Source organism: Arvicola amphibius, chromosome 17, assembly GCF_903992535.2.
Source record: "Arvicola amphibius chromosome 17, mArvAmp1.2, whole genome shotgun sequence".
Classification (NCBI taxonomy): Eukaryota; Metazoa; Chordata; class Mammalia; order Rodentia; family Cricetidae; genus Arvicola; species Arvicola amphibius.
The window spans coordinates 930,916-944,991 of record NC_052063.2 but is presented as its reverse complement, the minus strand read 5'-3'; the positions used below and the strand labels follow the sequence as shown (position 1 = coordinate 944,991).

Sequence of the window (14,076 nt, the reverse complement as noted above, 5' to 3'; positions counted from 1 at the left end):
TCAAGTCCAAATGGATCAAATACTTCAACATAAAACCAACCACACTGGCCCGGCGGTGGTGGTGCACACCTTTAATCCCAGCACTCGGGAGCCAGAGGCATGTGGATCTCTGTGAGTTCAAGGCTAGCCTTGTCTACAAGATCTAGTTCCAGGACAGGCTCCAAAGCTACAGAAAAATCCTGTCTCGAAAAACACCAAAAAAACCCCCCCAAAACCCCAAAACCCCCAAAAAACAAACAACAAAACCAAAAAAACCCCAAAAAACAAACAAACAAACAAAAAAACCCAACCACACTGAACCTCATAGAAGAGAAAATGGGAAGTACACTTTAACACTTTAACAGACACTAAGAGCAACAATTAATAATGGAACCTCCTGAAACTGAGAAGCTTCCGTAAAGCAAAGGACATGGTCAACAAGACAGCCTCTTTTACAAGTGGATTCTTGTCTCTGGATGCAGAGACACTGGCAAGACAAAAACCACTGGCCTGGTTCTGAAAAAGACAATCCCAGCTCGGACCATGAGGTGAGGCTGACTTTGGTTTTTGAACTATCTTCTGTTTGACTCTCATCTGATAGTTAAAGTGCAGCTACTAAGAACAAACTCTTACTGCAGGGCCACAGAGCTGTTGGGAAGGAAGTAAAATCAAAAGGTTGTCTTCCTTGAAGACAAATAATATTGTGTCTTGTGGGCGTGAGGCATAGTGGCAGAGCCCACTTTGTGTGCCCGTGGCACTGAGTTCTATCATCCTGCAGGTACATGGAGAATACAGCCCATTCAAAAAATTTTAGAGAAAGTTTATTTCCTAGATTGAAAACCAGAGTAAAACTGAAAACTCTTAAGCATGATGAAAGGTCATACGTGACCTGGGTCAATATGGTGAAATTGATGCGGCAAAAGTCAAGAAGGAAAGTCAAGTGCAAGGTCGTAACAAGGTCACCCCTCCAACCCCGTGCATGCCAAGAGAGACAAGGACAATCAGCCCTACAACCCAATGCCTTATGTCTTGTTTCTCTTTCAGTCTGTAACCATGAGCTTCTCGAGGAGTGAGATCCAGTCTTAACGACTGTATCTCGCCACTGAGTACATATCTCAGTACATCCCAGCACTAAGCATGACTTTATTGGTCCATCCAGAAGATGTTTCATGAGCACCTAGCCCAGTTAAGGGGCAGATGCTGGAGATGACTGTGCCACAATCAGACTCAGAGTTCTCAGGGAGTTCACAGCCTGGTGGGAGGTGGGGGCATTATCAAAGAATCCTGACAATTAAAGTTTAATTTCAAATTGAGGTAAATGCTCTGGCGGGAAGAAAGGAGTCATCGAGTCATGTGACAGAGGCACTTGACCTGACTTGGTAGATGCATGAAGGCTCCCAAGGCAAGTCTCCTTGAGCTGAAACAGGGAGGATGGATAGCATTTAAAAGGAAAAGCAGAAGGAGGAAGGGGGCCTGGCAATGGCCCCTTGAGGGGACAGAGCCACAGTGAGTACACAGCAAAATGGCACTGGAGAGGCAGATGAGGCTGTCCAGACAAGGCCACCCCACCATGATCTTGAGTCTGGATGCAAAGAATCCACGGGAGGTTTTGAAGATGAAGAATGATGGTTGCAGCGTGGAGAGACGACTGCGAGCCAAGAGCTTCTCAGGGGCTCATCCAATGCTCAGCCATGCGTTGGCCATGCGAAGAATTTAATTTAAAATTGTAGAGGACGATACAAAGTAGTGCAGACGCCGGTGTTCTTTTGTGGGTTTACAAGGGTGTATGTGTGTGGGAGAGCACGGAGTGGGGGACGACAGTCGTGGGGCAAAGCAAATTGTCCTTTGAGGAAAGCATTCCATACGCACCTCAAGAGTGACCCTTCATATCCACTAATTGCCTGTTCCTCCTTTCCTCTCCCAGGTCAGGCAGGGGCCATTGTCCCTCTCTCTGTTCTCTGGACCAAGAGCAGTACAAGGCACGGAATATGTGCTCAAGAAATCCTTACTGACTGGATGTAGAGAGACAGAGGAGCAGACAGAGGGGATGGGTAGGAAGTGCTAACTGGAATCCGGGGGGGTGGGGGTCCTTTTGAGGTTGAAGACGTTCTAAAGAAAGTTTTAGGAAGGTGGGGGAGGGGGAGGAGCAGCTAGGGTTGGGGGTTTGAAAGCCAGGACCAGCAGTTGAAGACCTTAAGATGCCAGAGATGGTGGTTTCTCTTTGGGCCTCTCACTCTTTGTCTGAGCCCTTCTCCCCCCCCCCTTTTTTTTGCCTGCTTCTGCTTCTCCAGGGCTGACCTCCTAGCAGAGATCAAACAGCATGGCTTTTCCTTTTCCTCCTGTGGGTGACTGTTGAGATTTACAGGTTGTCTGTCCGAGGGTCTTCCTTTTTAAACTCTAATAGAATTGCCCTTGAACCTAAAAGTAAACTAAACCAAACCAAAACAGAACAACACAAATCACCCAGCAGCCTGTGGGTTTGACCTTTAGTTAAAAGTTTCGTGGAAGAACTACTCATTTAGTGGGTAAGGATTCCCCAGTGTTTTCATGGGAGCTCCTCCGGCAGTCTGGAAATTCTCCTGAGAAGGATCTGTTTAGAGTTTCCTCCTTTGCCAACAATCCAAAAGCACCCTCATGATGAAAACCACAGATGCATTCTCTCTGGATATGTGTTCCTGATGGCACATGTTGGGAAATATTTACCCGCCCCACCTGCGAGGAGGTGAGTTAGTAATTGGCTGCATATGTAATTTCTGACTACATTGCTTGGGAGGGGTTGTGGTGTGTGTGCATGCGTGTGTGCGTGCATGAGAGTGTGTGCGTGCATGAGAGTGTGTGTGTGTGTGTGTGTGTGTGTGTGTTGATGGGTAGAGAAACAATAATGTATGTTTGATTACCTCAAGGTGTTTTGGGTATGTGTGTACACATTCCCATATGTGTGTGCAGGTGTGTATGTATTTGTGCATGTGTCCTTACATGTGAGGGTCAGAGGTCACTCTCAATCACTCTCCACTTTATGTTTCGAGGCAGGGTTTCTCACTAACCCCTGAGCTCCATGATTTTGTTGGCCTGTGTGACCATGGAGCTCCGGGGATCCTCCTGTCTGCCTCCTCTGCTCTGGGGTTACAGACATCTGTCTGAGTACCTCACTAGCTTGTTCTGGGGATCCAGACTCAGATACTCCTGTTTGTGCAGCAAGCACTTCATTGACTGAGCTATCTCCCCTGGCCCTGACTGCCTTGAGTTTTGTAGATTGAGGGTTAGAATTAAGTTATCTGAATGAAGACCAAGAAAGAGAGAGTATCATTTAACATGGTCTATGAAACTATAAAACACCTACTATGTGCTAGAGATGCCTCCAAACTCAATTCTATTTAGCTGAGGAGGCTCCAGGACAGAACAGTGGACTCTGCTTTATGATGTAGAGGGCCAGTGATACAGATTTTCACCTTTTTTTATTTTGTTTTGTTTTGTTTTTTTGAGACAGGGTTTTTCTGTGTAACTTTGGAGCCTGTCCTGGAGTTCACTCTGTAGACCAGGCTGGCCTGGAACTGACAGAGATCTGCCTGTCTCTCCCTCCCGTGTACTGGGATTAAAGGCATGCACCATCACCTGGCCAATGCTATATCGCTTTTAAGGCTGCTCTGACTTGTCACGTCTCAGGGGACCAGTTTCCCCACCTTATGTGGTCAAACTTGGATTGGAATGGGAAGTGAGAACTAACTACCAGGACTGGTAGCAATGGCTAGGCTTTGTGCCAAGGGCTTCATATCCATCACCCCACCCACTTGTCCACCAGATCTATGCAGAGGTGAGAGGTATGGTGTCTGTCTGATGAGGAAACTGATACTTAAAGCTTGAATAGCTTGCTTCAGGTTTGCACAGCTACCAGGTAACAGACAGAATCCAAGTCCAGATGCACCTGACTCCATGCATACACTGACCTTCTGACTAGACTTTCCCAGGGAGGTCAGGCTTATTAGCAGCATCCCTAACTGTCCACTTCTTTTTTCCATTCCTCTACTTGGTGCCAGCAGTGAGAACAGGGTTGTGTGCCTTTTCTATCCAGGACACTCTGTTCTGTGTCTTCTCTTTTGCTTTTCAATGCTTAGTACTGAGAAATGATTTATTGTCTTTTCCAGTTCTGCATGACAACAGGTTCATGGGTGTCCTGATCCAGACAGCCACATTTATTTCCTAAGTTCCAGGTCTAGGTGCCATTTTCTACGTCTTAGTTCATCTCTGTGCCAAAGGCAAGGTAACACTGTAGGTAAACACCCATGGCTTTGAAAATAGGTTCAAGTTCTAATCCGGCCTTTGGACAGCTCTGTGACCTCGAGAGTAAGTTATCTAAGCTCTGTGAACCTCAAGTCACCTCCAGGTGCTCAATGAAGTTATATTTGGTTCTCAACTGGGTCTCTGTGCTGTCCTGCCTCTGGTTCCTGGTCATCTAGGGAGTGTCAGGTGTGAGCGCCCCCTTGTGGAACCTTGATATGAGGGTTTGCACCTTATCTTATTGTAACTTATTAGGCCATGTTTGCTGGATACCCCTGGGAGGCCTGCTCCTTTGTTGGGGGGTGATGGAGGAGGAATGTATCTGGGAGAAAGGAGAGGAGGGTGAGAAGGACTGGAAGGGAGGGAGGGAGAGGAAACTGCTGTCGGGGATGTAATGTATGAGAGGAGAATAAAAGGAGAAATATTTAAATGGGGTAAAAGGGGTGCCGTGCTGGGTGAAGGACCTAGGAGGCTTTAAAACTCAACAATAAAGAGAAGGCGAGGACGGTGCCCCCCACATAGGAGTGAGGGGTTCTCTCAATAGGGACACTCGTGGCTTAGCTGAGAGTGAGAACACTTGAGTCTGAGCCCTAGCAGAGAGAGACAGAGACAGAGAGACTGAGCAGAAACAGACAGACGGACACACAGAGGAGAGAGCTTGTGTAATTGAACATTTCCTTTCGGATTGCTGGGACTAGACAGAAATGTCAAGTGATAGTTACAGCCAGCATTCTTTGGGCAGCAAACAGACAGGGTACACTTAAGGACTCGCAATGCCACAACCCCCTGAAGCAGGTTTTATCAGAGCATCGTTTTTATGGAGAAGGAAATAGATCCAGAGAGGTTAGCTAACTTGCCTGCCTGAGACTTACACGACCGATAAACGGCAATGCTGGCACCTCAACCCAGCTAGGCCTGCTCTCTGATTCATCGTAATGACACCCCTCGGGTTTGCCTGTGATTTCTGCATTTCTTATCTGCACAGCCAAGGCTAAGCAGCTCAGCCAGAGTGGGTGAGAAGATCATGGCATGCTGGGAGTTTATCTGGAGACACTATTGCCTGGCTCTTCTCCTTTGATGTCTGTCTCCTGGATTCCCCAATGGTGCCCTTCCCTTGTGATGACTCTCGGTGACAAGGCCAAAAACCAAACTGGCTTGGCCTGAAAGGCTGCAAGCTGAGTCCTAGAGGAAGGAGGGGCAGCGAGGTCGGAAGGCGGGGCTGCTGCTCCCACTGCTGAGGACTGCCTCTCAGCCCAGCCTAGGCAGCCTTGCTAAGCTGTTTTCTGGCTCTTTGTCCAAGTGAGACCCGACCCACAAACCTTGCCCCAAACCGGCTCAATGTCTGAATCTAATACAGCATCTTCTGCAGGAACCACCTTCAGACTCCTTCAGTTTCTACCCTGACATTCTTCATATTTTTTTTAAAGCCTTGTGTGTATGTGTGTGTGTTGTGCTTATCTGTGTGTATACCAGTAAAGGCCTGAAGTCCATGCCAGATGTTCTCCTCAATATTTTATTTGTCTGTCTGTCTATCTATCTATCTATCTATCTATCTATCTATCTATCTATCATCTACCTACCTACCTACCTACCTATCCATCCATCCATCCATCCATCCATCATCTTTCTATCTATCTATCTATCTATCTATCTATCTATCTATCTATCTATCTATCTATCTATCTATCTGAGACAAGGTTTCCCACTAACCTTGGAGTTCACTGTTTTGGCTAGTCTGGTTGGCCAGCAAGTCCCCAGGATCTGCCTGTGTCTACCCTGCAGCACTGAGGTTAAACTGTGCACCACCACGCCCACCAGGGTGTCAGAGATTCAAACTCAGGTCTTCACAGGTATTCCGTAAGGAGTTTTCCCACCGAGACACCATCTCTGCCCTTCCTCATGGTTCCTGAGCTAGAAGAGCTGCCTTTCCCTTTAGCAGCGGTGGCTCTAAATAATATAGCGATTCCTACCCAGATTTGACTAGGACACTAGGTTACTGCCCAGTTTGAATTCCTGCCTTGGCTTCCCTCAACAGATTGTAACTTAGGATATGTAAGCCAAACAAACCCTTTCTTCCCCGAGTTGCTTTTGGTATTGCTGCTTTATCACAGCAATAGTAACCCTAACTAAGACAAAACTTGACCATGGCCATAAGGCCAATGAGAAAGGATTTGAAACTTGATCCCTAATCTCTAAAGATGTACACAGCACCTGAATATATTCCCATGCCCCCTTTCTTGCCATAACCCCATTCAATATACTCCTCTTTGAGCCACCAAGAGAAATTTAGCCATCACCGGAATGGGTGCTGATAGAATGATCTTTACAATGACCTTGTTTATATTTTATCTTACCATTATTCTCATCAGAAGGAAGAGAAAAACAGAAGCGCAATTTTCTTTTACTGAGTTCAGCCTTTGAAACAATCTGTTCCGTTAGGGGCTGAGTGCTGCGCTGACTCACAGTCCCACAGTGGTAAAACATTTGTTTTCTCAGTGGCCACTTTGTCTTTGGGAAAGGCTCACTAAATTGTTACCGAGGTTTCCACCAGTCAAATCAATTGATCTTACCTGTTCAGCGACAAGGAGCAGATCAGTTTTTGTCCCAAAATAGCCAGGCCAACACTGGTGCTAGCGATCTGAAGATGAGAAAGCCCTCGTTACTGAAGTGAGTGGCTGATCTGGACTACAGGTATGATAGTGTATAGTGTAGACATCCCAAGCCCAGCGTTCCCTCTTATTCAGGAAATGTTGGCAGGATGTATCTCTACCTCTGGGCAGGGCAGCCTGAGTGTATTCTAGCATTTGGGTGATTGAAGAAGGAGGAGGTTCAAGGTCAGCTTGGTCCAAATGTGGGGGAAAATACAATCTTGCAGAGAAGGAAGATGAATGTAAGAATTTCTTGTTCAAGTATTTCTTTTAAATTAATTTTTTGGAGTTGAAAGATGGCTCAGCGGTTAAGAGCCCTGCCTGCGTATTCAGAGATCCCAAGTTTGATTCCCGGAAGCCTCTTGTGGCCCATCGGGAAAAAAATTAATTTTTTGGCAGGGCTATGGATTAAACCCAGGGTCTTATGCATGCTAAGCAAGTATTCTACCACTGAGCCATATCTTCAGCCCCCTCTTTAATGTTGCTTTCCCTAACCGCTCTTCTCCTTCATGTGCGCAATTTTGTTTGGCTTCATTGTACTGTTTTTAACTTTTCATTGGTCAGGGAAAATTGACTTGATTACAGCTCTCTAATGTAAATGGAAGGGAACCTGGGAAGTTAGAGGTCAGTGAGGTATTTTACACACAGGGTCATGAGTTCTTCTATCTCCATATGGGGCACTTCTATATATGGGCAGGTGGGTCTGTTTCAGGCAACCCCAGTATCTACTCTTAATTTAGAAATCAACCTTCACACCAAACATCTAAAGGCTGCTGGCCAGTGATTCCCAGCAGGAACAGGACTGGTACTCAGAGGCTGCCCTCCTGCATCCCCAGACTCACAAAGTCCATGGAGACAATGGGCTCGATGGTGGAGTTCTGCCGTTCTGTGAGCATGATGACAGCAGCAGGGAACTCCAGGCTGAAATTGTTGGGGTGTAAGTTGATCACAGGAGGCCCCGTGGCCATGATCTGCAGCATGAATGGCTGGGATAGGACATAGATCTCTGCAATCTGTCCCATTTGGGGAGAGAAACAGAGATAGAGAGTCAGGAGCTGATGAGGGGAAGGCACAAGCCTGGAGTGGTTTGTGCTAAAATTTGCAACATGCAGTTAGAATAGAAAACACCTCTTTACTGGGAATAATGGTGACTTTATTATCTCTTATCTACTCTCCATAAAACTCCAAGGCAGGTTCTATAAGCCGTGCTATTTTATTTTTATTTTTATTATTTATTCATTTACTTGGTTTTTCAAGACAGGCTTTTTCCATGTAGCCCAGGCTGTTCTGGAGCTCACACTATAGTCCAGGCTGGCCTTGAACTTAGAGATCCGCCTGCCTCTGCCTCCCAAGTGCTGGGATTGAAGGCGTGCGCCACGGCCCAGCAGGAGTGCTGTTTTACAATGGAGGTTGAGTTGTGGACAGGCTAAGTGCTTGGCTCACAGTTCTCACAGAATAAGCTGTAGAATAAAATTTAAGCCAAGATCCGCCAACCTTGAGTGCCTTTCTCTGAAGCAGCCTGCTCTTCTAAGGCAAACTTGAGCCTGTAAGTCCCTTCTGTATGATACCTAAAATGCTGTGAAGGGCTGATATTAATAATTGTCTTATTATTAAAGTCATGTGTAATCCCAGCACTTGGAAAAAAGACTCAGGAGGATCAAAAATTAAAGACTAGCCTGGGTTAAATACTGAGTTCCAGTCTAGCCTGAACTACATGGTGAGGCCTTGCCTATAAGTAAATGAATGAATGAATGAATGAATGAATGAATTTAAGGATTAAATATTCCATTCAAGCCAATAATTTTTATATTTAAGTAAATTATTTTAAGAGTGGTAGTATTTTATGGATTGATTATTTTATGAATTTACAATACTTTTAGTTGTACTTTAATGGGCTTTATTTAGGAAATATTTCTGGATATTTGATTAGAAGAGAAAAATCTTGTAGGATGGAAAGATAACCAAGTATGGTGGTATATACCTTTAATCCCAGCACATGGGAGTCTGAAGCAGGAGGATTGCAAATGTACCCATGTCACATATTAAGACATTTTCAAGAAATGAAAGAGAAGAAGGAGGGTGGGGAGGAAAAGGAAGAAAAGAGAAGCAGGAAAAGAAAAAAAAATAATATAAAGATGGATTGACTTATGCTTGGATGAAAAGAGAACGTAGAGAATCTAAGAGTCTCCTGGAAGCGACTTCAATGACACCCATCGCTGAGGACCAAAACTTGAGCACTCACCTTGGAGAGCAGACTGCCAATTCCTTGGGTATTTTGATTGAAATAGTTGGAAATCTAAGATAGAAAAGGAGCACTGTATCACTGCAAGACTTTCAAAAAAGATTTATTCATTTATGTACTATCTATCTATCTATCTATCTATCTATCTATCTATCTATCTATCTATCTATCTATCTGGGTGTTTTATCTGCATGTATATTTGTACACCAGCAGAGGACATCGAATCCCATGCGACTATAGTTACAGATGGTTATGAGCCACCATGCGGGTGCTGGGAATTGAAACCAGGTCCTCTGGAAGAACAGCCAGTGCCCTTAACTACTAAGCCATCTCTCCAGCCCCTTACTGCAACATTTCTTCTGGGTTGTCTTTTTGGGTAAAATGTAGAATTCTCTCTAATGTGAACTGTGAAGAGGTGGAGCCACAAAATGTTTAGGTAGCCTCATTTTATAGCTCAACCTTAGGGAACCTGATGCCCAGAAAAGGCAAGAGACTTGCCCAAGGTCATATGCCTTTAGAGAAATCCCTTCTTCACTGGAGAACACTGTCTCATAGATGCACGATCTTTATGCTACGGTTGTTAGCAGTAACTCTCAAGTTATTGTTTTCATTTTCAGAGCTCTCCAGAGCATCAGTTGCTTAAGTAATTTACCTGATGAGCATTTCTTTCACGTCTAAGGCAGTGAGTGCTGCTGTCCTCACCATGACAGCAATGTGTACAATTATAATGCACAGAAAGCAAAGATTTAAAACGAGTGCTTTTGAGGAATGGAGAGATGGCTCGGTGGTTAGGAGCACTGACTACATTTCTGGAGAACCCAGGTTCAATTCCCAGCACTCACGTGACAGCTCACAACTGTCTCTAACTCCAGTTACAGGTGACTGGACACCGTCACACAGACACACATGCAGGCAAAACACTAATGTATACGAAATAAGATAAATCATTTAAAAAATAAATAAACTGGGCACTTTTTGCTGACTAGCCAGAAAAGGTGTTCTTGTGATTGATAAAAGAGAGGTAACATGGAAGAGAGAATCAATAAATATCTGTACCACCACTGCTTGCTGGTGTAAATCAGTTGTAATTACCAATAGGAGAAATCCTATTGTACCTATACTGGTACAATACCACTATAATGAGGACAAGGATGGAGATGGTGGTAGTGGTGATGGTGGTGGTGGTGGTATTAGGTGGTTGTTGTTGTTGCTATTGGTGGTAGTTCTGGTGTTGGTGGTGCTGGTGGTTATGATGGTGGTGGAGGTGGAGGTGGTGGTGGTGGTGGAGGTGGTGGTGGTATTAGGTTGTTGTTGTTGTTGTTATTGTTGTTGTTGTTATTGGTGGTAGTGCTGGTGTTGGTGGTGCTGGTGGTTATGATGGTGGTGATGGTGGTGGTGGTGATGGTGATTATGAGGGTGGTGGTAGTGGTGATGGTGATGGTGATGATGGTGGTTATGAGGGTGGTGGTAGTGGTGATGGTGGTGGTTATGAGGGTGGTAATGGTGGTGGTGGTGGTGGTGGTGGTGATGGTGGTGGTGATGGTGATGATGTTGGTGAAACAACCCAGAAGCAATAGTTATAGAGCACTTACTCTGTACTGAGGTTGTTCTAGAAGCCATATCTGTTTAAACCCTTTAGTGACTGCAATGACCCTAAGAATGTGGGACTCTCAGCCCCCTTTCTCAGACGAAGAAACCAATGCATAGAAGTAGGCTGAATTGACCAAAGGTCACGGATGATGAGTGGTGGAGAGCTAAATATCTTTGTGTTCTAGAATAGTAGCTAGACATCATGAAGAAGACTAAATCAGAAGAATTGGAAACCCAACAATTCCCTCTCCAAAATAAGAACAACACTCATTCTATAAACCTTCATTCATTATCTTTGTTAGGAGTAATGGTGTAAAAAGACCAAGGAATCAAAACTATGACAGAGAAGTTTATAAAGAGACTTATTTAAAAAAAGATTCAAGATGGTGGCCACAGCTCCCACCTCAAGGCTTCACTTACCTCCTTGGTGGACAGTGTGACACCAAGAGCCCCAGATACATAGTGTGCAAAGGATGCAGATTTAAAGAAATACTCAGAGATGCCAATGTATAGCATGGAGTCCCTGCTCTGTGGGAGCTCGAAGGGGGCTGGTAGGAAGGGAGGGTCAACGAGGCTTTCCACCGGGTAGAACGCACCCTATGGGAAGCAGAAACAAAGACCAATTAACCAGGTGAAAATGCAAATCTATCGGACAAAGAAGCTGGGACCTCTCAAGTCTGGATAAAGAAAATCCCAGAAGCTTCTTGATAAGGACAAGAGCATAAAGTCTTTAGGATCCTTGCCTAGAGGCTATGTTTCGAAGCTCTGAGATTAAAAAATTATTTTAAAAGATATGTATGTGTGTGAATATATACACGTGAGTGCAGGTGCCCTCAAAGGTTTGAGGCATTGGGTCTCCTGAAACTGTTACAATTCTGAGACACTTGGTATGGGTGCTGGGAACACGGTTCAGGTTCTTTGAAAGAGCAGTATGTATTCAACAGCGGAACCATTCTCCCAGCCCAGAGCTCTGAAGAGTCTTGGGCATTTTATGAGTATCTGTTCACTATCAGGTGTCACTCCTGGAGATGCTCGAGCTAGAACTTCTCTTAGGAGGGACATACAGTCATACAAGGAACATCTATGAATAATTCATGAGCTAGCCTTCAAGATGCCCAGCTCTGAACCTTTTTTAAAATATGGTTTATTTTTTTATATTTAAAAATTTCCATCTCCTCCCCTCCTCCTCCCTTTCCCTCCCTCCCCTCCACCCATACCCCCCTCCCTCCCTCTCCAGGCCAAGGAGCCATCGGGGTTCCCTACCCTATGTTAAGACCAAGGTCCTCCCAACTCCCCCCAGGTCCAGGAAGGTGATCAACCAAGCTGAGAAGGCTCCCACAGAGCCCGTCCATGCAGAAGAATCAAAGCCCAGTGCCATTGTAATACACAACTGCTGAATAACTGGGGAGCCACAGAAGTACATTGAGAGACACAGACTCCAAATGGCTTAATTAAGAGTTTTTGAGACATGGTCAATCCTGGTCTTATTAGGTATTAAGCATTATTTAAATGTATTGTTTTGAACAGCACTTAACTGATCTGAAAGACTGTGAATGAAGGAAATATAAACCAATTTTCATTCTAAAAACTGTAATATTTTGGGCATAGTGGTACATGTTTTTAATCCCAGCATTTAGGAGGGAGAGGCAGGTGGATTTCTGTGAGTTTGAGGCCAGCCTGGTCTACAGAGTGAGTTCCAAGACAGTCGGAGCTATACAGAGAACCCTGTCTCAGAACAAAAAGACTGTGATATTAATTTGGATAAGACTAAACATAAGCAAAATGATGTTTTTCCAGGATCAGTAACCACCATTTCTCTATATTTATTTCAGTAGAGGTCAGCCGCCTCAGTAAAATCTGCTAATCTGTACAACCCATTGATGTGTTAAATTCCTCATGCATGCGTGAATGTGTGCTGTGTTCTTATGCACATGTGGGTGCCTGTGCGTGTGTATGCACACGCGTTTGAGTGCATGTACGTGCAAGTGTGTATGTGTAGTCCAGAGGTTGATGTTGGATGTCTTCTCTAATCACTCTCCACCTTTTTTTTTGAGTCAGGGTCTCTCATTGAACCTGGAGCTTGAGGATTCACCTAGCTGCCTGGCCAGTGAACCCCAGGGATTGTTCTGTCTCTGCCTGGCCTTTACCACCTGGGCTTTGGGAGACTGAACCCAGATCCTCATGCTTATGTGGCAAGGTCTGTACCCACTGAGCCTCTTTTCAGTTCCTCCTGATGTGCTCAGTCCTAATAAATGTGGTCATTCTTCTTGTAGGCTCCTAGCCTCAAATGTTTTCCAGGAGGGAAGAGGTAAAATATCTTGATACTCCTCACTAAGAAGACAGATGTAAGTACAAGGACAACAGTTATTTTCCCACCAAGAAAAGGTTTGGAAGTCTTTTGAAAGGGTGCAAGCATGAGGCAGCTACTACAGGAAATGAAACTGCTTGACAATCATACTTACACATTTTCTTCTGTACATAATTTTTGTCCTCCAAATATTCCCCATAGCCAGAAGGGTGCTCTAGAACGATAGTTACCTTCAAGTTCAAGTCAAGGTGGTTCTCCGTGATTTCTGGAGGACTGATCAGGGAGCAATCCAGCACAGTGTAGTTGTCAATCTTGGTTAAAACTAAATGACCAATAAAGAAAAAAAAAGGAAATTTTGTGTTCATTAAAACATTAATCTATGAATAATGTTTGAAACATCAATTTCCCCTTCTCATAAGAAACATGCATACATTTGAAAACTCAGGAAGAGGAAAAAAGAAAAAAGCAAATATTTTCCTCAACTATTAGAGAAACATTAGCAAAATTTTGGCACGCCTTTTCATGCATGTGTCCGTAAAACATTCACACACCACAATGCAGTATGATTCTTCTTTTTTAATTTTTAAGACTTCATCATTATTGTGTATGTGTGTGTGACTGTGGGTGCACACATATCACAGTGCATGTGTGGAGGTCAGAGGACAACTTCTGGGGCTGGTTCTCTCCTTCTGCCCCATGGGTTTTGGGGATTGAACTCAGGTTGTAAGGCTTGTGTGGTTAGCACTTTTCCCGCTGAGCCACCTCACTGGCCCATGTGGTTCTATTTAAATTTTTTACATTACTTAATCAGTCTGTTTATTTATTGTATGTATGTGTACATACAAATGTGTGTGGTGCTCAGAGGGACACGTTGTATGAGTTGACTCTATTTCTACCATGTGGGTCCCAGGAACTGAATTCAGGCTGTCAGGGTGGTGGGAGGCAACCACACCCCCTGAATCATCTCCCAGGCTTCTATTTTCAAGAAGAAATTAACAAACACTTAGGCTGAAGGCAGACGCATATCTCTCCTT

General features: G+C 44.6%; 1 protein-coding gene across 1 annotated transcript in view; it reads right to left on the bottom strand.

Annotated features, from left to right (window-relative positions):
- Bpifc (BPI fold containing family C) overlaps window positions 1–14,076 on the bottom strand; it is a 39,539-nt gene that overhangs the window by 8,042 nt on the left and 17,421 nt on the right. The window contains exons 7-11 of the mRNA XM_038315078.1: window positions 13,273–13,364; window positions 11,155–11,331; window positions 9,145–9,198; window positions 7,745–7,915; window positions 6,825–6,892 (exon numbers count right to left, since the gene is read on the bottom strand). Coding sequence (XP_038171006.1) covers window positions 6,825–6,892; window positions 7,745–7,915; window positions 9,145–9,198; window positions 11,155–11,331; window positions 13,273–13,364 — 562 coding nt within the window. The remainder of the gene's footprint in view (window positions 1–6,824; window positions 6,893–7,744; window positions 7,916–9,144; window positions 9,199–11,154; window positions 11,332–13,272; window positions 13,365–14,076) is intronic.